The sequence below is a fragment of the Netta rufina genome (genome assembly GCF_964035555.1).
Source record: "Netta rufina genome assembly, chromosome: 25".
NCBI classification, from domain to species: domain Eukaryota; kingdom Metazoa; phylum Chordata; class Aves; order Anseriformes; family Anatidae; genus Netta; species Netta rufina.
In genome coordinates this window covers 752,700-779,005 of record NC_140149.1, presented here as the reverse complement: position 1 = coordinate 779,005, position 26,306 = coordinate 752,700, and the positions used below count along the sequence as shown (strand labels likewise).

At 51.4% G+C, this 26,306-nt stretch overlaps 1 protein-coding gene across 1 annotated transcript; it reads right to left on the bottom strand.

Annotated features, from left to right (window-relative positions):
- Nucleotides 1-1,540: 1,540 nt before the first annotated feature.
- Nucleotides 1,541-26,306, bottom strand: DCPS (decapping enzyme, scavenger; the record flags this gene model as incomplete). Its single annotated transcript, XM_084301449.1, has 6 exons — nt 1,541-1,992; nt 4,026-4,136; nt 9,085-9,198; nt 15,797-15,942; nt 25,774-25,942; nt 26,100-26,306. 6 exons carry the CDS (start codon nt 26,304-26,306, stop codon nt 1,726-1,728), a joined length of 1,014 nt encoding a protein of 337 aa, XP_084157575.1. The 3' UTR covers nt 1,541-1,725.

The window sequence follows — 26,306 nt, the reverse complement described above, 5'->3', positions numbered from 1 at the left end:
ACGGACTCTTCCCGTCTGTTGTTTAACCATCTCCGTGCCTGCGCTGGCCTGCAGTGTTCCTTGACCCACAGGTCCTGAGAGCTGCCCCATCTTGGAACAGAAACTGCTCTGGTGTCCGGAACACATGGGGAAAAACCATCCGTTTTCCTCAACAACTTGAAACGCAGGGATGCAAAGAACTAGGGGACAGTCAACCATGACAACCATCTCCAGATGTGCTGCTGTGGCAGCTCTTTGGTTCCTAAATCAACTCTGGTCCAAGCAGAGACATGCTCTGCTTTGCCCAGGCTGCAGGAGATGGGTGGATCTGTGTGTAACACGAAGGAAACCCCACTCAGAGGTCACTCCAGCTTTCTTGCCACATGCCGCATTTTTGCAGAGAAATAAGCAAATCCGACAAGAGTCAGCTGCATTCAGATGCTTTGCTTCTCCCTGCTGCTAAAAGGTACCAGGGAACTGCCTGACCTGAATTTTTATTAATCAGATGAGAACAAAGCCATGGGCATCTCTTGTGATGCTACTTGCAATCAGGCTCTGGACCACCCTATTGCAAGGCAGTGCTGTGTGGCACACAGAGCAGCCCTGGAAACAAATTGCATCTATTTTTCCCCCCAGAGGTAAGGGGTGAGAAAAATAATAACAACATCAAACCCGAGACCTCCGTGGTGTGCTGCAAGGAGTAAATAACCAGGATAGACAGCAACACAATTCCTGTAATTACCTCCCGAGTTACCCACAGACCAGAAACCAGAGCCCTCTCGGGCAGCAAGAACTCGTGAGGCTGTACGAGGTTTGTGTCTGGAAGATGCTGAGGAGCTGGCGGCTGGGCGGGCAGGACAAGCAGCTCGCACCCCACGTTCCTCACCTGCAGGAGCTCCTCCCAGAGCACTTCCCGGGGAGATGCAGCCCCCTGGGAACACCACAGCTTGGACACCAGCCCGATTCTCTGTTCGGCCACGTGGCCGGCCCTGGAGGCTCCTTCCCTGGACCCCGTGGCTGCAGGAGGGATTCACCACCCTGGTGGGAGGAGGAACGGGAGTAGCAGTATTTTTTAACTGAGCATGCTGAGGAATCTGAGTGAACCCTTGAGCAGCCTGTGTCAGGGAGGGGCTGCCCTTTCAAGTGAGCTCATTTAAGCTGCACGTATGATTAATTAGCAGCTTAGAAGTGATGGCTCCAAGGCCAGGGATCAGACAAGTCACTTTTGCCTTCCACGGAGCTCATGGCATCTGGCCGGCAGGGGCGAGGACTCGATTTAGTCATTCACTTGGAGCAGTAAAGCCCTCCCAGCCCCAGGAAAGCTGAAATCCTGTTCCCAGGGGTGAGCCCATGGGAGAGAAGTGAAGCCTTCCAAGGACAGTGGCCTTCCTTGGAACCATCTTTGGTTTTTTCACCAGCCCCACATTTGCTGGCCAGGCTTCTGGGTGGAGAAGATGGATGTGTGCAGACCCTCCTGCCCAAATGCTTCCACTCCCTCCCGCAGCCCCGGAGGAACGCAGACCACTGCTGCGTGTCTGGTAAAAAAAACACACCAACGGGGTTACTCAATCAAGGTTTTAATTGACTTAAGCAGAAGGAACAGTTTCCATAGCAATGGGCTGTCGGCCCCAATTTGTACAAAACCCAAGTATAAAAAGAAAGCAACAAAACCCTTAAAAAAAAAAGACACAACACATTTATTAGGATAGAAAGATATAAAAGCAACCCCGCACTGGCTCTGCCAGCTCACACTCTTCCTGCCTCCTGGAACTTCTTAAGCAGAGGTTCATCGGCCCGCAGGGCGAAGGTCAGGGCCCGTTTCTGGTAGTACGACGAGTCCAGCACCAGGTTGTCGATCACGTCTGCCAGGAGATGGGCTCTCTCCACAGAGGTGCCCGGGGCATCATAGCCCAGAGCAGTGAAATGCACGTGCAGGTGGTAGTAGGAGGGCTGGTAATGCAGGTAGATTCGCAGCTGGGATCCAGGCACACCAAAGCGCTTTACTATGGCTTCCTGAGGAGAAAAACGGGTCAGGAAGGGTAACGTGCAGCAGAGGCAGGGGTGATGGGGAGAAGGTGGGAATAAAGACCCCAGACAGATGGAAAGGAGAGCCCCCAGGTGCCATAAATAAGGACAGAAAGGCAGAGAGTAACCAGCCATACTCTCTGGCTGGCAATGAGTTTGCAGAAGGATTGAAATGGGTGGAGAAGCTTCAGGCAGTGAAAACATCAAAGGAAGCTGTTAAATAAACACCCCACCAAGAGGGGAGCCCCGTTCACACGCCCTGCTGTCTGACAGCCAGGAGCAGGGGGGGCCTGAGTCCTGTTAGGCAAAGGAAAGACAAAAAGGAGCAATTTCTGCTTCCTCCATCCTCACAGCAAGAGAGATGGGGAAGTTCGGAAGGGCAGAGCTCTTCTCTGCCAGCCCTCATCCTCCGGCTGCCCCACTTCTGCGTACCAGGATGTGCTCTCCGCTCTCGCTGTTTTCCATTCCTCCCTTATCTCTTCAGCTCGCTCAGCAAGTTACAGGATCCCGTTACCAGCCAGTGTAATTAAAGCTATAAACAGCAACAGCAAACTCCAACACACCGGCTTGGTTTGCTGCTCAGCACACTGCAATCCCCTGACTAATCTCTTAATTGATCTCTGTTTTCCCCAGTGTAATTAGTTTCCAAATTGAATGAATTTCCAAAAATGAATGCAGTGAAGGGAAGAGGAGCTATCACACACCGATCTATATGGCCCATTACCGAGCATGCCCCGGTGTTGGGCTGGAAAAGTCACCAGCCAGAGAAAATGGTCGAGGTCAGACAGGAGGCTGCTAGCACAGGAGGATAAGCTCAGCTCTTGAAGTGTGCTGCAGCCCTGACAGGGGAGAGAGGTGAGGTGCTCACTGCCCGTGGTAAGCAGTCCCAGTTCCAAGGCAGGCAGTGGTCAGACTTTGTTCCCAGCCTGGCTGCCAAAAGGAAGAGGGTGTTTTCTTCTCAAAGAAGAGCAAGGCTTTGCTCCAAAGGGACGGGCGGTCTCCCAGACAAATCCACCACCTCTCCAGCCCCTTCCAGAAAGATGCTTCCTTCTCCTGGAACACGCCACACCAGCACGCAAGCCCAGAGACATAACAGCATGAGGCTGAAGGCAGCAATATGCAGACAGCACTGCTCTCGAGCTATGGAGGAGAGCCTCAGCTCCAACATCAGGACTCAGCACCACGCGGTGACGTACAAACAGATGTCTGGTGGCTGCAGGAGGAAAGAAAAGCCACCAGGGTCTCCAGAAAGAGATGCAGGGAGGGCAGCATGGCCAGGCTCAGCAGGGCATTGCTGGGAGGGGTTTCCCACAGCAACAGACCCTTGTAAGGCAAACAGAGAGCACACTGCCCACAGGGCAGGCTCTGCGCTGGTCTCAGGAAGGGAAAGAGGCAAGGGAGGCATTCACACCTCCCCCCCACCATCTCCCATGAGAGGGGCTAAATCAAGGAGGAAAGGAAACCAGAAAATGCTTCCCATGGCCCTACGGAGACTTGCTGCTTTGCTAGGCACCGAGCCCTGGTCAGTGCCTGGAGCAGCCCAGGACGCCTGTAATGTATCCGGCCTCAAGGGCACAGAAGTCAGAGTGAGAGGCAGGATTTAAAGCGCCCTCTTTTCATTAGTGCTCCATTCCCCCCTCAGCACTTCCCAGGGAGACCCATCAGCCTGCCACTGCGGCACAGCGTGTCCCCGCCTCGGGGGGCCACCCAGCACGGCACACCAGCCGCTGCAGAGCAGGAGGCAGCAGTGTCACCAGGCACCCCTCTGCTCCCCACTGCTGCTGCACGTGGCAACGCCGCACAGGGCAGCAGCTGCAAGGAAAGTCACTGTCAACTATTAACGGATGGCCCCTGGTAGGCACAGGGCTTGCACTGCATCAAAATAACGTGAAGGACCTTGGGAGGGAAACGCTAGCATTTCTCAGCTGCTGGTCTGCACACAGCAGGTGGTTCTTTGCCAGAGCTGGGCTCGCAGCCACCCCAACTGCAGCAGCCCAGGCGTCTGCTGCCCTTGCACTCACCTTGCCTTCCTGCAGGATGTTCTTCAGCAGAGGCAGGTGCTCCCCTGTGAGGTCCCGAAGAGACTTTACATCCCGGCGCTGAATGAGGGCTATCAAGTAGAGGTCGTACAGCTGCGGACAAACAGAGGCACAGGATGCTGATGAGGCTGACAACAGAATGAGCAGCGGAGACTTGAGCACGTTGGCCCTGACACACCAACATGAGCTTCCTACGCTGTGTCACAACACAGACACACACGTGTGCTCACTACCTGCCGTCTTATTTAACCATTGTCTAAGCTGGGTGGAATCCCAGCTGAGAACCCCTGTATGAGATGCATTCACCTACAAACCCCGTGTGTTTTCAATAACCCTTTCTGGACAAATTGGGTTTTTCAGCTGTTGGAACAGTAACAAACAGAAGACAAGAGCTTTCTCCCAGACAATAAACAACATGATCACAAATTTCTTCTCACTTTTAAAGGCAGATAAAGCAAACTTTTTCTACTGTAAACACAGCGCTTGTAGTCACTGGGTTTTATTTCACTGCTCCAAGATGAAAACAGTCACCGAGCCTCCTCTACCCTTTGTTTCCCCATGTTTCAGCCTTCACAAGCACTGCCACCTTCCACAGAAATAACCCGCTTCTCACATCTCCTCAAGCGTTTCAAAAGCACTTTTCCCAGTACGCAGCAAGACTGAAGACCCCTGCACGGGGCAGGAGAGGCACCAGGTCTGTGCAGGGCTGCAGCCGCCCGAGGCACGGAGGCAGCGCTGAGTGCAGCCTTTCTGCAGAGCAGGCGGGTGGCTTATCTCCGTGCCCCGGCGAGGATTTACACCGCATTCCATCGGCCACAACTGTGACTGTAGATTTTTCCGAATGAAAAGCTTCCTATATTTCCACTGCACAAACAGCGGGCCACTTTCCAGTCGCTCCCGTTCTATAAATAACCGTTTTCAGGATCTAATCATCCACCTGACAGCCCCGCTGCAGTGAAATACGGCCGCTCAGCAGCTCTCAGCCAGACCTTTGGCACCTCCGGAAGCACTTACCGAATTAAATGTTTAACAGAACACAGGGTCGTGGATCACTGTATGTCAAAAATAAATAAAAATCAAATGCTCAGTCAGATCATTGTGTGGCATTGCTGCACAGGGGATAATAAACACAGAGATGAAGTCCCTTTTATAGGGATCTGACTGTGCAGAGAGGCAGAGGCAGCCAGAAGGACACGACACAGGCTCACACACCATTAACAGAGATGATCTGTAGCAATACCCGCAGTTGCACGTCACCCACACCTGAATCTACCTGTGCTCTCTGTGCTATGCTGTGTTCTGGCAAGCAGTTGCCCGAGGCTACATCTTCAACTGCCTCTATTTCCAAAACTGAATCCTCCTGATAAACAACCCCTCTCTGCAGCATTTAATCCGTCTCCTTCAGTTTACTTAGAGGTTTTCTAACGATATAAACACGAAAGCAAAGGGTTTAGATATCCAAGACCCAGCAGATCTTTTCAGGGTTATAAGAAACCCATCTGGCTATTCAGAAACAGATGTTTATGCCAAAAGATGCTTGCAGAACCCTGTCTTGGGACTCTTGAAATACAAAGCTTTTATTTGCCTCCAGCCAACAAAGCAATTCTCATGGTTTGATTTGATTCTCAAAGCAGCCCTGTGCACAGCTCCAAGAAAGATGGTGTATCAAGTTTGTCTTCTTCAAACCAGAGCTGGCTCACAGGAGAAAAGCAAACATCCCCTCTCCTTAGAACAACATCTGTATGTTACTGTTTGAAACAAATAAGCCTGTTGCTAAAAAGGCCCTCAATGATGTAATGCACAGCACCATTTCAGGCAACGCCTCAGGGCTCCTGCGGGTTTGAGAAGAGGAAAAAAGCTAGAGGGATCTAAAACCGGCCTTCCAGCCGCATGTTTAACAAGAACTTGATTCCTCTGCACAGGCCAAGCTGTCAAACCGCTGTTGCAGTCTTTTTTAGGTGTCAGCTTACCCATGCTAAGCATGGCCGGCTGATCCTGGCCAGCCGCCCGCTAGCCTGCAGCTCGATAGTAAACAGAGGCACCGAGAGGCTCCAAGGATGAGGAGGTCAAGGCAGCTGTGCAAGCCTGTCCTGCAGCCCACTGCTGTGGGCAGGAACCGGGCAGGAAGGGACGCTCCGGCTTGGAGCACTTGCTGGACCCCGCCAGGCAAGGCTGGTCCTGCAGGTGGGGCTGAACCCGCACTCGCAGGCATCAGCAAGGGCAAATACTGTGCTCCAAAGTGGCAAAAAAAAGATCCAAGAAAACTCAAAGTGCTACCAAGAACTGACAGGTTGACTAGCAGCAGCCATTCCAGCCTGCAGGAGGTCAGCAGCAAGCGGGAAGACTTCAAAACACAAACAGGAAACCTTCCTCCCATCCATCAGCCTGAAATAACTACAGGTGAATTTGCAGGATTTGCAGGCAGAGCACAAGGCGACACTGTCAAACAGAATTCTAAGCCCGTGCTCTGGGGAGGTTCGGAGAGTCCTGCTGGGAGCCCTATCTCGCTTCCCTAATTTAATTTAGTAGCCTACGGCTGTGAGCCACTGCCGGCAGAGCGTGCTGATGAGATGAGTCGAAATCTGAACATCTGAGGGCTTTGAAGAGCAGCTGCAGGGATGAGATCTGTTCTGACAGGTCCCACATTTAATGTAATACATTAGGACTTGAGACACATTGGACCCAAACACATTCAGTGTCTGTCAGAATACAATTTATTTATGCCAATGACTAAATTAAAAGACATACCCTCTTTGCTGAGCACACTTCCAACTTCCTGCAAGGCAGGAAAAACAGTCCTAGTCTTCCTGATGACAGCTTCACCAAAGAGGAGACATGCACATACCCTGCTCAGCACAAAAGGCCAAGCTGCACACAAAAGCCTGTACGAAGAGCTCACAAATAAGACTTCTCTTACTCCGCAGCTTCTCCTCCTTAAGGAACTCCCCTGCTGCAGAAACATTTTTCTCAAATTAAAATCATTTGTACACGGCTAACAGCAAGCTCAGCAGTTCACTGGCCCGTTTGCATTTTCCAGGCGTGGGATGTTGAGCCTGCCTGTGAGCACTGACATCAAGCCCTGCTTGTTTGGTAGGATCCAACGGGAGGATGGAGGGAATCGGTGCTCACAGCAAACCCTGAGGCTACCAGGTTCAGCCGTGGCTTGGCGCTGCCCGCAGCCAAGAAGAAATATCTTGGCTCAGAGACAGAAGTCAACACCCCTTGCTGGGACGCTCTCTCATCTGCCTGGGAAAGAGACATTCAGCACAAGGGGCTATAAATCCTGAAGGCCACAGATGTAGAAAATAAAGTCCAAGCCCTTGTCTCAGAGTAAAGAATCACAAAAATCATCCAGGAGTCCACACCTCTGTTTTTTTTTAAAGCACAGAAAGCATCCAGCTATCAAGAACTCTCATCACCTAGAAGAAAGTACCCACGTGTAAGGCACTGAACTCCCCAACACCTCCCCAGTCCTTCCCCAGAGCCTGGAGGAGCCAGGGCTCGAGGGCAGGCTCTGCCCCAGGGCCAGCTGCTGTGCTGCTCCAGAGGCAGCAAGGGCAAACGGCAAGGGCAGCTGTGGGGAAGAAATCAAGAAAATCCTGTTTGGCTCACACACACACATAAAAAAAAAAAAAATAAAAATAAATATAAAAATAAAAAAACACAGCAGCATGGATAAACCTCCCCTGAAGACAAATCCTACCATCTAAGTGCTCCCTAACCATACCAGCTCTGAAACCTGGATACAGCAGGTCTCTAGAGAAAACTAAAGCACATCTTCCAGCCCATCTGCCTCCAGTGCTGATCCGAACCACTCAGTTTGGTTCCAGTGAGTGAGAATTTACACTAAGACTTTGCTCAGAGCAAGGAAAAGGACAGCACATTGCTGCAAATTAACTTTTTGGGATCACTATGTATTGCTGTCACCATCCTGCAAGTAAAGACACCGAACAGCATGAGCAAGGCTGCAAGCCTGCAGCGTGTCGCCTGCTTCGCACACTAAAGGTCGCACCTCTGGGGGAACAAGTGGAAATTCAGGCTCAATTACTTGCAGGAACTTGGCAAGGGATTTTTGGAATAGCTGATGTGTGGGGAATTCACCCTGTATATGGACTACCCTGCAGTAACTTACGTGTCCTCACCTGGTCATTCCCCCAAGTAATTTAGCACCAGACAGAAATCAATTCCCCTGCCTCCCGACCTCCCCCTGGCCCACGCTCAGCACAGACACACAGAATTGCACTGTGGTAACAGCTCACAAGCAGGACTATTTTTAGTTCCCATTTCTAAGTTTTTATCAAATGGTAAATCTCCCTCGCTGCCACCTGCAGAAATGTTTTGAGGATTAGAAACATGAAGGACTTTTTGACTCCAGCGAGTCAACGGGTGCAGGCTTGGAGCCTTGCTTCTTTGAGCTTCAGGTATTTCATCTCCGCAGGCACGCTGTGGGCCTTGATGTCTACAGGCCACGGAGGTACCGCAGGAACTGAGCCAGAGGCAAAGGAAATAATGAGCCACTCAATTTAGGATTATAGCCTGGGCTAAAACCTCTGAATCTCAACAAGTGACCACTCCAGCGAGGGGTTAAGCAGCTGCTCATAAGCTAACAACCATCTGTTTGATATCATGTGCAGGGGAGTTAATTGGAACAATTGAAGGACAACAACACATCTGACTGATTTATGCCTAACATTTAGGCTTACAAAAACCCAAACAAACAAATTCATCAGGAACAAATAGGCATCTGGACTTAGGTTCAAACACATCATGACAATACTCAGGCCAATACAGGAAAGAGAAAGTGAAGCTAATAAATAAATCACTGAGCAAGAGCGAGGACAGTCTGTGTTGTGCAGTGTCCACATGTGATAAAAGGCCCTGAATCACTGGCAGCATCACTGGTTAATGACAGTGTGAACAGGAAGGATACATTCCCCTACTAAAACTTTCATTAACGTGCTATTAGTAATACAAAAGGGGACACTTCCTCTGTATTACCTCTAAACAAGCAACATCCCCTCAAAAAGAGTAGCTAACAAACCTGGTTTTGATTCCACTTAAAATCTGGAACTAGAACAAAGCCGTTGGAGGGATCTTGGTTTTCATGGATGATTCGATCAGCCTCAGCTTTCTTCTCCAGGATATTATACACCCACTGAAAGACAAATGTGATTTATAAACCAGCAGATAAAGTAAACTCAGGTACATTTAACCCAAGCTCATGGATTAGTTTGTATTTACTGCAAGTAGAATATAAAAAAAAAAAAATCAACAACTTGATTTTAAGACCAAATAAATTCCTGGCCAACAACATTTGTAGTTAATTATCCATAAAAAACTCCAACAAACTCCAGGCAATTATGAGTACTTCAGTTAAAAGATACCCCCCTGACCCCACTGCATGGCACTACACTGCTGGCTAGCTAAATTATTCAGGGATTTTTGTTTACCTCTCAAGCATTAAGAATTGGCCACAGCTGGAGATGAGGTATTGAACAGGGATGGTTTAGTCCAGTATAAAAATTGTTACATTTGCCTCCAAGAGGATTTGGAGACAATTCTTCCCGACAGGATCAAGTCCAGTATCCTCCAGCCAGATCTGGCTGCTTGGCCAGAGTCTGAGTGTGCGCAAGGTCCCAGATCGGGTCCTCGGTCTGAGGTGCCCAACACTCAGGCTCCGACCCCAAGCTCTAGCACTAAACAAATTCTTATTAAACGGGAACGCTCACACACAGAACTTACTGTCTACTACTCAGACAGCCCATTTTCTTCTATAACCAAAAATGGTTTTAAATGGTTTTAAGTGAGCCTGACTCCAGCCACGCAGGCTGACTCAGCTGGCTAAGTGCTAAGCTCTCCAGCCAGCACATTGTGCTGCCGCCCTTCCTGCCACACGAACTTCTGCAATGCCACCTTCATGAGCTCTTCCTGTGAGTTTTGCCAAATTACTGTCTGATGGTCTTGCTTGTCATTAGCACCTTTGATTAATGGGTTGTCTGTAACAAGAACAGACTTCTGGAAAGGAAGCCAGACTCACTGCTTGCTGGGGCATTGAGCAAGCTCAGGCAGCACGAGCTTCCTCCTTCCAGCAATGAAGGCGAAGAAACCTTACCTCAGGGCAGCGGGGCACAGCCTGACTCAGCACCCAGAAGGAAATACGCAGCCAAGGGCTCCAACCTGGCTGGTTTAACCCCAGCAAACTGAGAGCAGAGCCCAGCGCAGACCCCAGAGCCTAGGTCTCTCCCTTACCACTGGGACAAGTGCCCACACTTTTGCTTCTCCATTTGGGGAGACAGCTGCGGACCACTGCAAGCACAAAAACCCCTGAGGGGCAGCAGCTCTCCTCTTCCGCGCTCCCCATCTGGCAGCAAACAGGCACGAGCACCCAGACAGAGCAGGCTCCTCACCAGCATGAGCAATGGCACTCCTGGAGCATGCCAGGCCCTAGCAAGATCGACAGAGGCTGAAGTCAACTCGTCTGGGGCTCAGCAGACGTCTCTCACGGCACTGCATGCAGCTCTGGGCCTGTTTACACCTTTTACCTCCCACGCTGTGCTGAAACCTTTACAACTAGCTCTGGAAAGGAAACTCAGCTGATTTTTCCATTCGGAAAGCAAGCAGCGCGTTGCTTGCAAGCCTGAGGTTGGATACAGCTCCTGCTGCTGGCAGCTAGCACTCTCTGGGTGAATACGAAAGGCCTGTGTTTTCTTGGGCAATGCATGTCTCTTGGTTTCCTGACTGATTAGAAAACAGCTTGCTGCTCTTCTTTCTCTATATTTAAAGCTTCAACCTCCAGATTGCTTGTAATCCTTGCTCTGGTTATCCCCCTACATTCCTCAGCAGCTCCAGTTGGGCTGCTGGGAAGGAGAACAGAAGGACGTGGGACCTCAGACCCCACAGAGAAATATTTCTCCCCTGCAGCAGGACCTTCAGAGCAAAGCACCATCCAGAGACAAGTTTCTCCTACGAAATGGAAGAGGACAGGAATAAATGGCAAAGTAAGATCTGCAGAAAGCATCTTTATATCTAGAAGATTTCTTTTCCTGCTAACAAGCTGCCCACCTGCTCTAAACATCACCTGCCAAATGAAAAGCTTTGCAGAGAGAACTGCCACTTGGTTTCCTCTAATTGCTAACAGCCTTGGGGTTTTATTGAAGGCTCCCAATGTTAACCAGGTCTCTAGATGATAGGGCAAGATGGTAGAAAATGGCTAGGCTTTGAAAGCTGAAATTAGTTTGAAACACCAATTGTTCCTCCCCCAGTCAGTCTCTGAAGAAAGAAATCCTAACTGAGACAACTAGGTTGTAGAAAGAGCACCCCCAGTTGTTTTAGTGTTAGGGAGTGTTTAGGATATGGACAGACATCTAAACCAGACACAATACTCATTACCACCACGCTCATCTTCCCATCAAGCTTAGGTACAGAACATTTCTGTTACCCCAGGTGGGTACAGAAGAATGGAGCTGTTGCTAGTCTTGCAGACACACCAAGCGAGCTGGGTCAGTGGCAGCTGTGCAAGCCAGATGCTCAAGATAAAAGACAGCCCTTTTGGGAACTGTCAGGAGTTTAATTAATCTAACCAAAACTTAGGATCATTGTGAACTGACCTGAATACATCTCCTTAGGGACAAATGAACCTCTCCTCCCTTGATCCTTCTTTTCTGCTTAAATTTCTGGTCTTTTCTCCCTAGCAGTAATATCCTAGAGAAATTCAGATCCTCAAAGAGATTTTGGAAAGCATGTCACAAGATCGCTGTGCTTTGTGACCCTAGAAGAAAAGCAGGGCAGGAAGCTCTGCAGGAAATGAAAGTTTGCCATTTACTTTTTCACACCTCCTCTTTTGAGAAGTGCCAAGCTATCAGTACCTTCATAAGCTCACTGATCAGATGAGCTGAATTTTACACCAGTGCTTCCTCATGTGACCAGCAGGGATCAGCTGGCTGCTCTTGCTGTTTCCAGCACAAGCCTGGGGAGGACAACACATGTCCAGAAGCTGGGACCACAATAAAACTATTATGCTGAAAGTATCCACGCTTTGTGTTCTCCAGGCAGAAAACAGAGCCTCCTCTGTAGTTCTCCAGTACTTCTGTTACCCTTGATATTTCTTCTGCCTCTTTCCAAAACCACTTAAAGACAAGAAACTGCACTACCAAATGACAGAGGTCAAGGACTGACGGTCACACCATGCTGACCAAGATCTCTCAGCGCAGCTAAGGCAGCTGCTCCCAGTGGTAACCAGGAACATGTTTCCATGCACCTACCTAAAACAGAAACCAGCTCACCAGCACCTGGTGGAATAGGCAGAGAGCTCAAGCAACTTCTAAAGGCTGCTGCTACAGCAGGGAACTTCACAGCCTGCAGAGCAAAGGCATGGAGAAAACATCTGTGCATGTTGCTATAGGGTGCCAATGGACTCTGCTGTTTCTCCAGCTAATAAATGCCTCCTGTACATCACTGGTGTTGCAGTCTGACTGCTGCAAGAAAGCTGAACAATGGAGCGAAAAAAAGTGAGTGGTGAGGAGCAATTGAGTGCACACTGCAGTTTGCAAGGTGCCTCCTGGCACTAGATACAGAAAGTAAGATTCATGTTCATCTGCAAGTGATTAGGGAACAGACATCACAACAGCAAACCCCGTTAACTGTTCTGCTGCTGTTCAGGAGAGCAGAACAAAGGTGTAAGGAGAGGATACCCAAGACCTGGTGTTTGGCTTTTGTTTGAGATAAAGGAGTTTATTTTTAATGGATGGCCTCAGCAGACCCTCACCTGCAGTCAGCTGGAGAGGGCACACGCTTCCCTCATCAGTGAGTTGCAGAGGCAGCATCACAGGGGAGAGGACGCAGAGGCCACTGTCTGGCTTTAAAAGCTGTTCAGGTTGCTTCCTGGTTTCTCTTTCATGGCAGTGGCTGCACAGATTAGATACATAAGCAATCAGTTTATTTTAATGCACTGAAAAAGCAGTAATCAATTACTCAGTAAGCCTAGCATTACAGGCTGCACAGGCTGGCATGAATTGGTCCCTACAGACTTGTGTTCCTTCTAAAGACAAAAGATGAGGTAGGGGGAGGAGTGGTCAAGAAGGAGATAAAAGAAGAAACAAGTCCATTTCCACTGCCCGGGGTGAGAAGCAGACTGAAATTCAGCTTCTCCCCATGGAATATGGACCATAGAACTGAAAGGCATATCTGTATGCAAAGCACTACAAGCGAGTTGTGATGCAGGAAACCAGTCTTTGCATTTCCACAACACCCAAGAGACGCATGAAAGGCCCAGCAAATAGCACCAACACCCAGGGAACCATCCTTGTAGAAGGAACATCCCAACACAGAAAGCCTCCAGAAACCCTGAGAAACACACTCCGGATACACCTCCAAGGGAAACGTTTTTCTGTAATGGTGCAGAAATGCCACAGAACAGAAGGAGAGCTATACTGGAGGAGCCTAGGGGAAAGAGTCTGGTTTAGCATTGCTGAGCTTACCCAAAAGGTCAGACTGCCTCAAGAAAGTATGATAGTTAAGCGGGTGTTTTCAATGGGACAGGCAGCCTCACAGCTCAGACATCTCAAATCATCTGCAGCTGGTCACGTCTGCTCAACAGGCCCCCAGCCAGAAGAGAGGGTGAAGTACTGGGGAGCTGACAATCCACAGAAGGTGCAACCAAGAGGGAGATGGGGGCAGAGCACTGCTGATCCATGTCGGTAAAAAACACTGCCTCGGACTTCCAGAGGGCAGGCTGAACTGTTCAGGATGCTGGCAGGGAGGGTCCCTTGGGAGTCAGTCCTGAAGGCAGAGGTGACCAGGAAAGCTGGATGCTCCTCAGGAAGAAAGTCTTCAAGGTGCAGGAGCAGGCCAGCCCCATGTGCCATAAGATGACCTGGTGGGGAAGAAGACTGGTGTGGCTGAACGGGGGACTTTGGCTGAGTGTCCGGAGAAAAAGAGAGTTTATGCCTGGTGGGAGAAGGGGCAAGCAAGGGGACAAGCAAGCTGCTGGCATATGCAGGGAAAAAATCAGAAAGGCTGTAGCCCAGCATGAGCTCAACATGGCCACTGTGGTAAAAGACAGCAAAAAATGTTTTTAGAAATATATTAACGGTAAGAGGAGGACCAAGGAGAATCTCCATCCTTTACTGGACGTGGTGGGGAACGTGACTACTGAGGATAAGGAAAAGGCTGAGGACCTTAATGCCTTCTTCACATTTATCTTTAATAGTCAGTCCAGTTATCCTCGGGGTACTCAGCCTCATCTGGAAGTCTGGGATGTGGAGCAGAATAAACCCCCCAAGCCCAGCCAGCACAGGTTCATGAAAGGCAAATCCTGCCTGACCAACCTCATCTCCTATGACCTGTGACCCTCCTGGTGGATGAGGGAAAGGCTGTGGATGTAGTCAACCCAGACTTCAGCAAGGCCTCTGACACAGTCTCCCACAGTATCCTCCTGGAGCAGCTGGCAGCCCGTGGCTATGAATGGTACACTCTTCTGCTGGGTTAAAAACTGGCTGGATGGCCAGGCCCAGAGAGTGGTGGTGAACAGAGTGAAATCCAGCTGGTGTCTGGTCACCAGGGGTGTTCCCCAGGGGTGGGTGTTGGGGCCCATTCTTGTTAATATCTTTATTGATGACTTGGATGAGGGAATTGAGGGCACCCTCAGTAACTCTGCAGATGACACCAAGCTGGGGGGAAGTGTCGACCTGCTGGAAGGTAGGAAGGCCCTGCAGAGGGACCTGGACAGGATGGGTCGATGGGCAGAGTCCAAGGGATGAGGTTCAACATGGCCAAGTGCCGGGTCCTGCACTTTGGCCACAACAACCCCATGCAGCGCTACAGGCTGGGGTAGAGTAACTCGAAAGCTGTGCAGAGGAAAAGGAGATGGGGGTGATGACTGATGCTCGCCTGAACACGAGCCAGCAGTGTGCCCAGGTGGCCAAGAAGGCCAACGGCCTCCTGGCTTGTGTCAGGAACAGTGCAGCCAGCAGGAACAGGGAGGTGATCTTGGAGGTCTTTTCCAACCTTAATGATTCTACAATTCTAGGAGATTCTTTACTCAGAGAGAGGTTAGGTATTGCAACGGGTTGCCCAGAGAAGTTGTGGATGCTCCATCCCTGGAAGTGCTCAAGGCCAGGCTGGATGAGGCTCTGAACAACCTGGTCTGGTAGGAGGTGTCCCTGCGCACGGCAGGGGGGTTGGAACTAGGTGATCTTTAAGGTCCCTTCCAACCCAAACCATTCTATGATTGTATGGGCTTCTGAGGAGATATTTGACAGCACAATATGTTAGAGGGAGACCAAAGACAGCCAGAGCCCTGCCCCTGTCCCTAAGGCTCCTGCAAATGTCAAGCTTTGCAGAGTCTGTTGACTTCAAGGCACATTTTCAGCTCTGGTTTGGCCAGAGGATTTGGAGACCGCAGCATGCCATAACTGCAATGCACGAGGCCTTGAGCAGCTGCTGGTGCTCCTGCAGGCACAGCCTCTGGCAGCTGTGGTGACAGGAAGCAGCCATCAGGCTGCAGACAAGAATATCAAAATCAAGACTGCTAAAAAATAAAATAAAATAGGTTGAGAACTGAGCTTTTTTTCTCCTGCCCCCAGTTCCCACCATCCAAACCCATTCCAGTACCAGCACAACTGGAACCCAGCTTGTCAAAGTTGTCAAATGGTGTTTGACACACCACTGCCTGAAACACCTCTTCCTTCAGACTCCTCCATCTCTGCAGAGGGATGCAGAGCCACAGTAACTTGCGGAAACAGCAGTGCCCCTACCTGGATGCTGAAGCTCTGGGACTGGATGAAGGGCAGCGTTATGTTCTTGTAATCCTCCCAGCTTTCACGGATGAGGTGCACTTCTTGGCGGAGATATTTCTGAAGGTGTTTCTCTGTGGCGGGGTACACCACTGTGGTTTTTATCTCTAGAAATAAACATTTTTACTGAGTTATAATCACAGATGAAAGCCAAGTTACTCCCTTTAATTCCTGATAAATCCTTTCTTTCTCCCCCTCCAATAAATGCCACACTAACACATTTCAGAAAGATACCATTAAAATAGCAGGGGGGGAGCTGACACAGAAGGCAGACAAGTACTTGAACCTGCAGGGCTCCTTCTGCTCTAAAGGAGAGGAGGCTGCTACAGCTGCAGACAAGGAGCAGAAGCTGACAGCACAGCCAGAGCCTGTATTTCCAGTTCAGGTGGAAGGGTACTCTGTGAGGAAAGGTTTTTCCCACGCTCACTTTTCAGACGTATCAGCAGCATCAGCACAGATCTGGGGCTCCCAGGGAAGAGTTTATGTGCAGTCAGCTAGGACAGAAACAGCGCACAACAACACTACCCAGGGCATTTTCCTCATTCTTAAATCTGAAGCTAATCAGATATTATCAGGCAAGCACTCTGCAACTTTCTCCAGCCACCAAAGCAGACACCACGTGAGCTGCACGCAGCAGGGCTCCGCCAGGGGCTGGCACGAGGAGCCGCCAGGCTTGGGAACACCGGGACGGCCGCCGTCCCCAGGGACCGCCTCAGGAAAGCCACCAGCAGGGCTGGCAGGCAGGGACAGGGGAGCCAAGGCTGCAGGAAGATGGAGCTGAGCCTGCTCTGGATCCAGCCCATGTAACACCAGCACACCTCCCTGCGCTGCCTCAGCTCAGCAGCAGCCAGAGACACCAGCTTCCAGCCCACCCTACACATTGCAGTCAGCTGTAAAATGAGGAGAGGGAACTGGACGCAACCAGAAGTGTTGGCAGAGGAGAGGACCCACACCATGGGACGCAGGGGCTTTCCAGATGAAGCCAGGAGCCTCCTGAGGTCTTTGGGAAGCTCTGGCGCAGCGAGCAGGCCACCAGGAGAGCAGAGCAGCTCGCCAAGCCTCCTGAGCCACCTGGGGACACACCAGCATGCTTGGAAGCGGCAGCTGAAAGCAAGACTTGGGGAGATGGCAGTGTAGCCATGAGCAGACTGGAAGGTGGTTGAACTACTCAAGCACTGGAGAGCTGCTCTCCTGGGAGAGCCCAAAACCCACTTTGTTCCCCTACTTCCATCCCGCCGCAACTGCCTCGAGCAGGATTTGTCTCAGGGCTGCAGCGCCGATCCAAAACACCAAGGTTGAGGTGCCAGCAGTCAATTCCACATCAGCCCCTAACTCCTGCCCCTAACGGAGACAGGGACAGGCCCCAGCAATGTCAAGGAGCGGGGCCTCACAGCCCCGGAGCAGACCCACTCCTACCTTTCCAAAAGCTTTGTTCTTTAGTTTGTGTGTAGCTTCATTCCAGCTGTCCAAATTCCCGCAGAGGGAGGCTGCTAGAGCTGCTTTCTGATTGCAAACAGGCAGACTTGAAGCAGCTCAGCTCCCCAGCCAGCTCCAAGATGATGCAGCCTCATTTTGCAGGAGTTGAAGAGCCAAAACTATTTGACACAGCTTGGAGGGTCCTTCTGAGCACATGCATGCTGTGTTTGAGAGCACACCATGGCTGTCTGCTCCTAGAGAACAAGACTAGGACAGAGTTTCTTCCATTTGGGTAAGGAACAAAAAGCTCTGAAGCAGAAAAAACAGGACAGGCACCTCATCAGCCCCTCGTGAATTCAAGCAGCAGAGCAGCTGGGACAGCAGCACGACCCTTGGTGTGCACAACAGGCAGTAGAAGGGATGCAGGAAGAGAGAAGTAGGAGAAACAGACACCTCTGCAGTGACAGGTGATCACACCCTGACCCCAGCCAGCCCCCAGCACCCTGTCCTGCTCCACCGCATCCAGCTTAGGCTACAAGCCTCACAGCAGCCTGCTGCTCCCGTGTCCTGAAAGCTTCCTCCATTCATAATGCAAAACGTAACGTGGAAAGGATCATTCATCTCCTCTGAAAGCTTCTTTCAGCTGCGGAGCTAGGGACAGCTTTGTACTTCTCGTGAGCAGCCGTATGTATGATTTCCCGGCCATCCTCTCTGCCCCGCAGGCAAGGCTCTTCGCTAGCCCTTGCCCTATGCCAAACGCGACTTGCGGGAACAAAACCTCCTTGTGCACGGTGACTGGCAGCATTCATTCAGCACAGACCTTGGCTCGCAGCGTCTCTCCGGAGGAAGGAGCCCCTGATGACTTCCCAGGAGCACGCGGACAAGATAAGGGCTGGCACCGCTCCTCTCCCAGAGCTCCTGGCCATAAGGGTGCTCAGCCCCGAGGACAGAAGGCCGAGGACAGAGGGACACATCTGGAGCAAACAATGACTGATTAACGCGGCCAGATGAGCTCAGGGAAGAGGGCTGGATGATTCACTTTGTTCCCCTGCACCAGCCGACCAGCAAAAAGCGTTTAGCTGTTTAACAAAAGGAAAACAATTTCTGTTTGCCTTGAGATTAAAACTTGGAGGTGTGCTTTCCATGCCATTACACAGCGAGGTGCACTCCTGCATCCTGACCCAGCAGCTCTGACCTTGGCAGCAGTAAGTCTCATGCACGGCAGCAGAACACCAGGAAAATTTCCCTCTTTGCCCAAGATTGGATGCGCGCTAGAGCCTGCCACAGCACCAACGGGGGCCTCCACCTTCCCAGCCAGCGGAAAGCTGGCATCGAATTTAATGCTGGAAGGCAAAAAACACCTCACAACTCGAAACAAAACCGGGGCAGCAATCAGATCTGCGTGAAGCAAGGGGCAGGAGTCCTGCTATTTATAGCAAACAGGCCCCAGCTCCCAGCTTGTGCCCAAGCTCTGTGACGCCTTTTGCTGCTGTCAGAAAGACCACGGGCTGCACACCACCCACCAAGCCACTCACCAACCAGTTGTGCCTCAAGCTTTATACACGTATATATGCTAGCCAGACACTGAATATAAATATCTATTTGCTCTTGAAGCCAGGATCAGGGTGGAATCTTTTTTGTTTTCTGGTTTCTGTTTTTTTAAGGTCAGCGCTGCACAAGCTGGGAGACTCTGCCTTTTCATTTCATGCCAAGCCCAGCTTAATGAAATCCACAGGAAAATGCTGGTAACATGAAATATGAAAATGCAAACCACAAGGGCAGTCTGGTCTGATTCCCACCATACACATGTTCAAACAAGGTTGTTTTCCAGGACTCGATTAGCACTTCTAGTGGGATGATGTAATTGCAGAAGACAAGGCTGCAGCTCCTCCACTCCTGACTTAAAAAAGACAAAAAAAAAAAAAAAAAAAAAAAAAAAAAAGCACTGGGGAAAAAACAGAAAGGCAAGAGATAAAATGCCAAGATCGGCCTTCAGCTGAAGCGTCCACAATCTAGCTTTATATCCCAAAACAAGGCAAGAGCACGGAAGTCCAGCAAACCAACCCACGCTGGGGCTGGTGACAAATGCAACACGTGCGCCTGTGCTGTCACAGCGCCGCAGAGCTGCTGGGCAGGGATTGCAGAGCATCTCCCCAGCGTCCTGCAGGAAACTGGCCCTGCTGCCTCCCAGGCTGGGGGAGGCCACTCTTGGTGGAGACAGCCTCTTAATGTACTTTAAAACATAACGCAAGATCAGAGAAACCCTTAACGCACAGCTGTGGTCGGGCAGCAGATGTTTTGAAGAGAGGGAAGAGATTGCGGTTCATTAATGATTATTTCCCTTCTAGAGGTCTCATCAACCCTCAAACGCCCCAACACTGCTAATTAACATAAATGACTAAGGCCAGAGAAGCTGCCTGAAAGATGTTCAGAGCCTGACTTTCATTAGGAGCCCAAGCACTCGCATTCAGGATGCGAATGCTGCAGCCCCACTCAGCCACAGAAAGCATCCACGCTACAGATGCCAGCGAGACCGTGCTCACTCGCTGCTAAATCTTTCCATTTGCGGGCAACCAACCACACTCATGCTTCATTTTAAAAGCTGCCCTGCTCCTGACAGGCTCCACATGCATTAAAATACCACGTACGATGCCATATGGGCACAAACTAGCCAGGAAACAGAAGGCAAAAAAATCACTGGACACATCTTGTGGTTTTTAGGTTGCTAAAGGGTCAGCGAGTGTCTCTGCTTGCATCTGAGCCACGTCAGCCAGCATGTTCCTGAACGCCAGCCCCAGGACTCCACAAAATGTCTGTGGCTTACTCTGGAAGTCAGGACTGCCTGGCAATTAGCTGGAGGTACCTAAAAAAAAAAATAGAAGTGTAATTGCAGGAACCTGAATGAACACATGCCAGAGGTACTCCAGTGGTACAGAACAGCTGTTTGGGCAGCTCACCCTACAAAGGGGGTGTTTGAGGGAATACTCTGTGCCTTTGGCTCCTTGCCCACAAAAAAATGAAGCTCAGACTGACTAGAACCAAACAACTTCTCCCCTCCCCTGCCAGAGAGGAGAGCAAAACACAACCCAGCACACAAACAACAACAACAAAAAAAAGAGCCAGCCGGCTCAATTTGGGAGACTTAATAGATAAAAGGGACTGAACAGAGCTGTTGCCAGAAGCAGAGGACAAAACATGTTGCCCCAGGTTCTCTGTGCTTTCAAAGTGAACCAGCTAAGCCAACTGCTTGGCTCAAGCTGTCCTGAGATTTCACACCAGTGAAAACAGTGAGGAAGAGGTCAGGGAGACACACTGAGATAATTTGTGCACGTTTCTCTCATCTCACTCAAAAAACTCTGAGGCAGTGTTAAAATGGGCCACTGTAATTTATTTTTTTTAATGTTTTAAATTAATTGAAGTGTGCTGAGGAGTTGAGAGAAGCACGTGGGGCAGGAACAACCTGATTCTGTTTCTGGGTGGGGGGACTTTTTTCTTCCCTTTGCTAAAAGGAAGCTGAAGTGGTGCTTTGGTTTACGATCTACACAAGGTAAGTGCCCTGCACAGGCAGCTGAAGGGAAAGTTACATTTGCAGTCTTGCAGATTTTTCCTCCGCAACATCTTTCTGGTTGCACACATCTTCCTGCACTGTCCCCAGCTTCTCCTTTTAACTCAGACCCAACTAAACAACGTACAACCTCCCCCTTTCCCCTCTGCATCAACATCCTCTATTTTTGGCTATGATCACCGCTGTGCAGGACTCCAGGTGAACACCTACTTGAACCTACCCCTGATCAGGTACCACCATGCTTCGTCACAGACGGGTGGGGTTTCCATTACAGAGCAAAACAAAGGCACACACAGCCAGAGAAGGCTTTCAAGAGCTCACGCAGTTTCCAGGGCTAGCACATGCCAGGGCAAGCCAAGCGTGCTGCTGGGGACTCCTGCCAAGGTTGTCTGGCCTCTGCTTCTCATCCACTGACAGAGGAGGACGTGGTGGGCTCTGGCTGCAGCAGTCACAGCATGGGAAAGAGACAATTTCCAAATCACCACCTCCTGAAAATTGGGGTAAAGCACAGTAACACCTCCCACCACCTCCCGAACCAGCCCTCCCTTCTCTATCCTTTCTGCAACCATCTAACACCCCTCTCCGGCCCAAGCACTGCTCCAGACTCCGGACTGTTATTTAGAGCTCAGGTGGGCAGCTTGCTCTGCTGGGCAAGCCCCGTGGGCAGGCAGAGCGGACAAACACAGCCACTGGAAGCGCTGCAGGCTCCAGGAAACGCAGACCTTCCCGGTGCAGCTCATGCAAGTTTCTCCAGCTCCTGCTGCCTGAAACCAGACACTTTCTGGGCTCAGGAATGCAGGAATATGGATCACTTCCTGCGTGACTGAATAGTTTCCCCACTGCCTTCCATGCTCTTCCCTTTCTCCCGCAGTTTCTCCACCCTGTGTTGGAGAGCTGGAGCCGGAGTGTCTCCCACTATGCTCATTTTTAGACTATGAGCTGGTGAGTTTCGGTCTGCAGCACAGGGACAGGCTGTGCTTGTGAAACGGCAAGTGACAGGGAGCTGCGACCTGCCAGCCACTGCCGTGTGTGGCAAACGGAGACTCCTTCCAGCGCAGGGCTGACAAGAGCCCTTGAACCACGCTAGCATGGCTTTGGTGCCTCAAAACCCAACATCCCCCAGCAGCCAGGCAAAACGGGGTGCGCCGCGCTGGAAAACACAGCCACTGCTTGCCAAACAGATGTCAGCTGGGCAAACGCAGCACCAGGAGCTGGATGCTGTTAGGGAACGTCTTGCTTAAACCATCTAGCTTTTGCAATCGATCCTTTGGCACTGCTATGAAAGCCCTATTTCCCCTGCTATGAAAGCAGCCCCTGCCCTCCCTGGCTGGTCACAAGGCTGCGGTTTCCTCTGCCAGCATTTCACGCCTTCAGACATCAGCTGCCTGATAAATCTAGGCAGGAGCAAGGGGCAGGAAAAGCATCGCACTGATACTTAAGCATGGCAAGAGCTTAAGCAAGAGGGATATTCTTCCCTCGCCCTCCCTATCAGTCAATGTTACGCTGTTTGGCAAACACAGGGAAGCGTTTACAGCTCTGCTCCACAGACCCACACAGCTGATCTCCAAACAGCTGCCCTCAGCACCCACTGGCTAGCCTAAAACAAAGTTGAAACACTTCCTTTTTCATTATTAGACCAGATATGATTAGAGGGCATCCCACCACCCCTACCAGCAAACTCATTGACAAAGTATCTTCTCCTTAACGGGGTGGGTTTGGGTCACACTTCAGATGAACACCGTCATCAAACTGGTTTTCAGATGTATTTCCCATTTTGCCCCCTAAGAGTCTGCCCCAGCAGCCAGTAAGCCTGATGAGCAGAGCACGCTGAGGATGAGGTCCTGTTCCTGCACGTACACAAGCTCTGTCTCCACACGCCCCCCCAGCCAGGACCCCCTCTGGCACGCTCTCAGCCCCAGAAAGCTTGCCCATAAGCTGTGGCTGCCACACACTGCAATTCTTATTCCCAGGGCAGAGGGAAGCCACTTGCTCGAGGTGATGTGCATCTTTTAAACTGCCTCTTCCACACCTGCCCCACAAAGCTGGGCCATGCAAACAAAGAGACTTGCCCAGCCTTGCAGGCTCTTTTACTACCAAGACAAAACAAGCTTTCATCACGCGGAGCTGGCATTAGCTTTAGTCCCTGGATGAAACAGTATCTGAGCAGCTTAAACGACAAGGCGGGAAAAGGGTGAAGAAAATATCCACTTTCGGCTATCAAGAAGCCCCAGCTGAACGTGGAACCTCCCGGTGTCTCTCAGCCATAAAGGTGACATTGAGAAATGTGCTCTGACAAAGCGGCAGACCTGGAGGCAGCTCACTGAGACACAGACAGCTCCTCCACAAGCTGCTCTGCGCCATCGGCGTGCCCAGGTCCCACCTGAGTGCAGACGTTTACCAGCCACCTGCAGCTCTGTGGGGCTCGGCCCAGGCAGTTTGCTGTAAGGGGGGGCTTCGCCTCACCTTCGGAAAGGAAGGAGCTCAGTCTGGGGGCTTGGCTGCCCTCAACGTGGAAGCTGCAAAATCCCCGGGGCAAATTCCTGTTCTGCATGACACAGCGACCCAGGGCTTTTCAGTGGAACTGGGTGAGGACAAAGTTTGACCTTTTCTGCAAGGTACTGCATTCGGACCATGGGGAAGTGCAAACCTGTACTGGGTCTGGCTGGAAGTTGACATTCCAGCCAGACCCAGTACAAAACCTGCAAATACCAGGTGGTAAAACCCTACCACCACAGCCAAGAGACCAAGTTAGACCCCAAGCTAGGTCTTGCTAGGTCTCCACACGATGTCCAGGGATTTCTCACAAGCCCTGGCACTGCACACAGCCTTAGAGGAAATTCTTCATCCTTCATTTTAAGGTTTATTAGCTTTACTCCTTGCATCAACTCCTTTCCTGGACCATGACTCGACTCAGAAGGACAATTTCCTTCTTCTACCAAACCTGTTTCCTCCAATGCTCAGTGTCCTGGGGTGCCAGTGCAGCTGCCTGAGAGCTTCTCAAGCGAGATACCTGCAAAAGCAACTCAACACAGCATCGCAACACCCTGCAAGGAAGGGCCAGCCTCACCACGGGGTCAGGAGCCAGACAGCTGCACCTGCCCATTCCCCAGGCCAGGAGCTCCACACTGCTCCTGGATGGTCAGAGATATGTGGAGCCAGGCACAGGGAAGCCTGGAGCAGTTTGAGCTGCCGCAGGGTTGGTTGTAAATCAAAGACCTCAGCTCCTTCAGCACCAAATTTCTTCAAAGGAAGAGCTAAGCCTTTTTTAACGTCAGCACACAGGCCTCAGACTGCCAAGGGAGACATCTCCCAGTCCTACTTATCATTCACCCTGCTTGCATTTTCTCTGGTAACGATGTGCTGGCATAGGAAACTGGGGAGACCGAGCGGTCCAGCACAGAGCCCTGTGGGGCCAGCTGGGGAGCAGGAAGCAAGGATGCTTCGCATTGTCAGGGGGCATGCTGCTTCCAAATCACAGCAGGCGCACCCCTGGTAACGCTTCTGCAAATCCTGCCTTGGAAAGGCAATTTTAAAGGTGATTCGAAAGATAAACTTCTGCCGAAGGATGCCGTGGGCTTATTCCTTCTCACAGCCAGAAGAGCAGCGGCATGGTCACACGCAAGCACAGCAGCAGGTTTGGCATGAAAAGTAGATACCAAAGCTACGCAGGAAAGGGTCACAGCACAGAAACACTGATCAGGAGGAGACACCCGTTAAGTCAGACACAGGAAGAAAGTGACTTTTACCACGGTGGCTGAAGGTTAACTCTCCCCAGATACATTGTTAAGCACCCGAATGTAGGGCAGCTGGCCTGACATCAAGCATTAGTAGCAATTCTGCTGTCAGAGCAGCAGTGGAGTTGTGTAGCCCTGTAACAAGATAGTGCAAGCACGCCAAGAGCACCCAGTGCTCTCTGTAGGCTGGAGCGAGGTCCCGGCATTTCGGTGTTGCAATGCCACCTCGTGGGAGCTGCTGCCAGCTTTCAGCTCCACAATCCTGTCAACGGCCCAGGGCACTCTCAGCAGCCACCGCATCGCTGTGTTTTCCTGCCGCTGGAAGGTTAAGGCCAAAATTTCCAACTTCAAGTTACCTGCAGAAGAACGTGAGCTTCCAAAGCCAGACAGACAGTGCTTCCTCCTAACACAATAGGAGCTGCACTAAAATAGCAGCATTTGGGGGAAGACATGTGCATTGTTCTGAAAATCTCATTTGGGACCACAACAACTTCTTACTTTAAACTATCACTTTGATTAATTTTGACTACATTAAACCTGTCTGGTTATCATCACATTTACAGCAGCATTGACACATAATTAATCACTGCACTTCCAGAATTAAAACAAACATAAGCATTAAATCTAAGCAACAGGACAGCCAAGAAAGCACGCCCCTCCATCAGCAGCTGAAGGGTGCCACAGCCACAGAAGACTTTTGATGGCAATGAAAATCCATTTCACAGGCCAACACCTTCCCAGGATGTCTTCAACCTGCTCATCTGACCTTGCCATACTCGGCTGTTAATCAGGAATTTGTAACGCAGGGATGTGTGAAATCACCAGGGAGCAGCCTGAAAGGCAGAGACACACCAGCTGTCTGCCTGCACGCCTCAGACACTGAGGGCCACCAGCATTTAAATTCCCATTCCCATCACGTTAGCTGCCTGTCCTTGCAAGGCAACACCGGGCAATGAAAACACAGCACAGGAGATGACGCCCTGGAACGAGAAGAGGCCAACACACGTGTTCTGCAGAGAACATTTTCAAAGCAAACCTTGCGGGGAGGGATGACAGCTAACATCACCCAGCATCTCAAACAGAACAGGCAGCTTTCAGACACGGGGCCACCTCCACCTTTACGGCAAGGTGCAGGGTGATGGCTGCAGGCCACCGAGCCGTGTGAGAGCAAGCCCCGGGTCCCCACAGGACAGGAGGGAAGCGCTCGGGGGCCAAGCACTCACCGCTCAGCTCGGGGGGCGGGTAGAGGCGGTAGGTGCTGTAGATGTCGTTGGCCATCTGCAGCTCCAGCCTGGTGTGCTTCCTCAGCAGCTCCTCGATCTTCTCCTCCTGGAAGGGCGTCTTCTCCAGGATCAGCACGGCGTCCGTGTCCTCCCCCGAGGGGCCGGTCACCTGCAGCGGGTGGGAACCGGCACGGGGAGCTCCCCGCAGCCCCGAGGGGTCGCCTGGCGGCGAGCAGCCCCCCGATACCGGCCCCGACCCCCCCCCCCCCGCCCGCTTCACGCCGCCGGCCCGGCTCCCCCCGGCTCCCCCCGGCTCCCCCCGCTACCTGGCCGTGCACGAAGGCCGCCTTCTCCCGCGCCGAGTCCCGCAGCAGCCGCCGCAGCCGCACGGAGCTCAGCGGGAACGGGGCGCCGGGGCCCGGCTCCGCGCCCGCCCCGGCCCCGGCCTCGGCCTCGGCCCCGTCCCCGGCCGCCTCCCCGGCCCCGGCCCCGGCCTCCGCCCGCCGCCGCTTCGGCTCCGGGCCCTCCGCCAT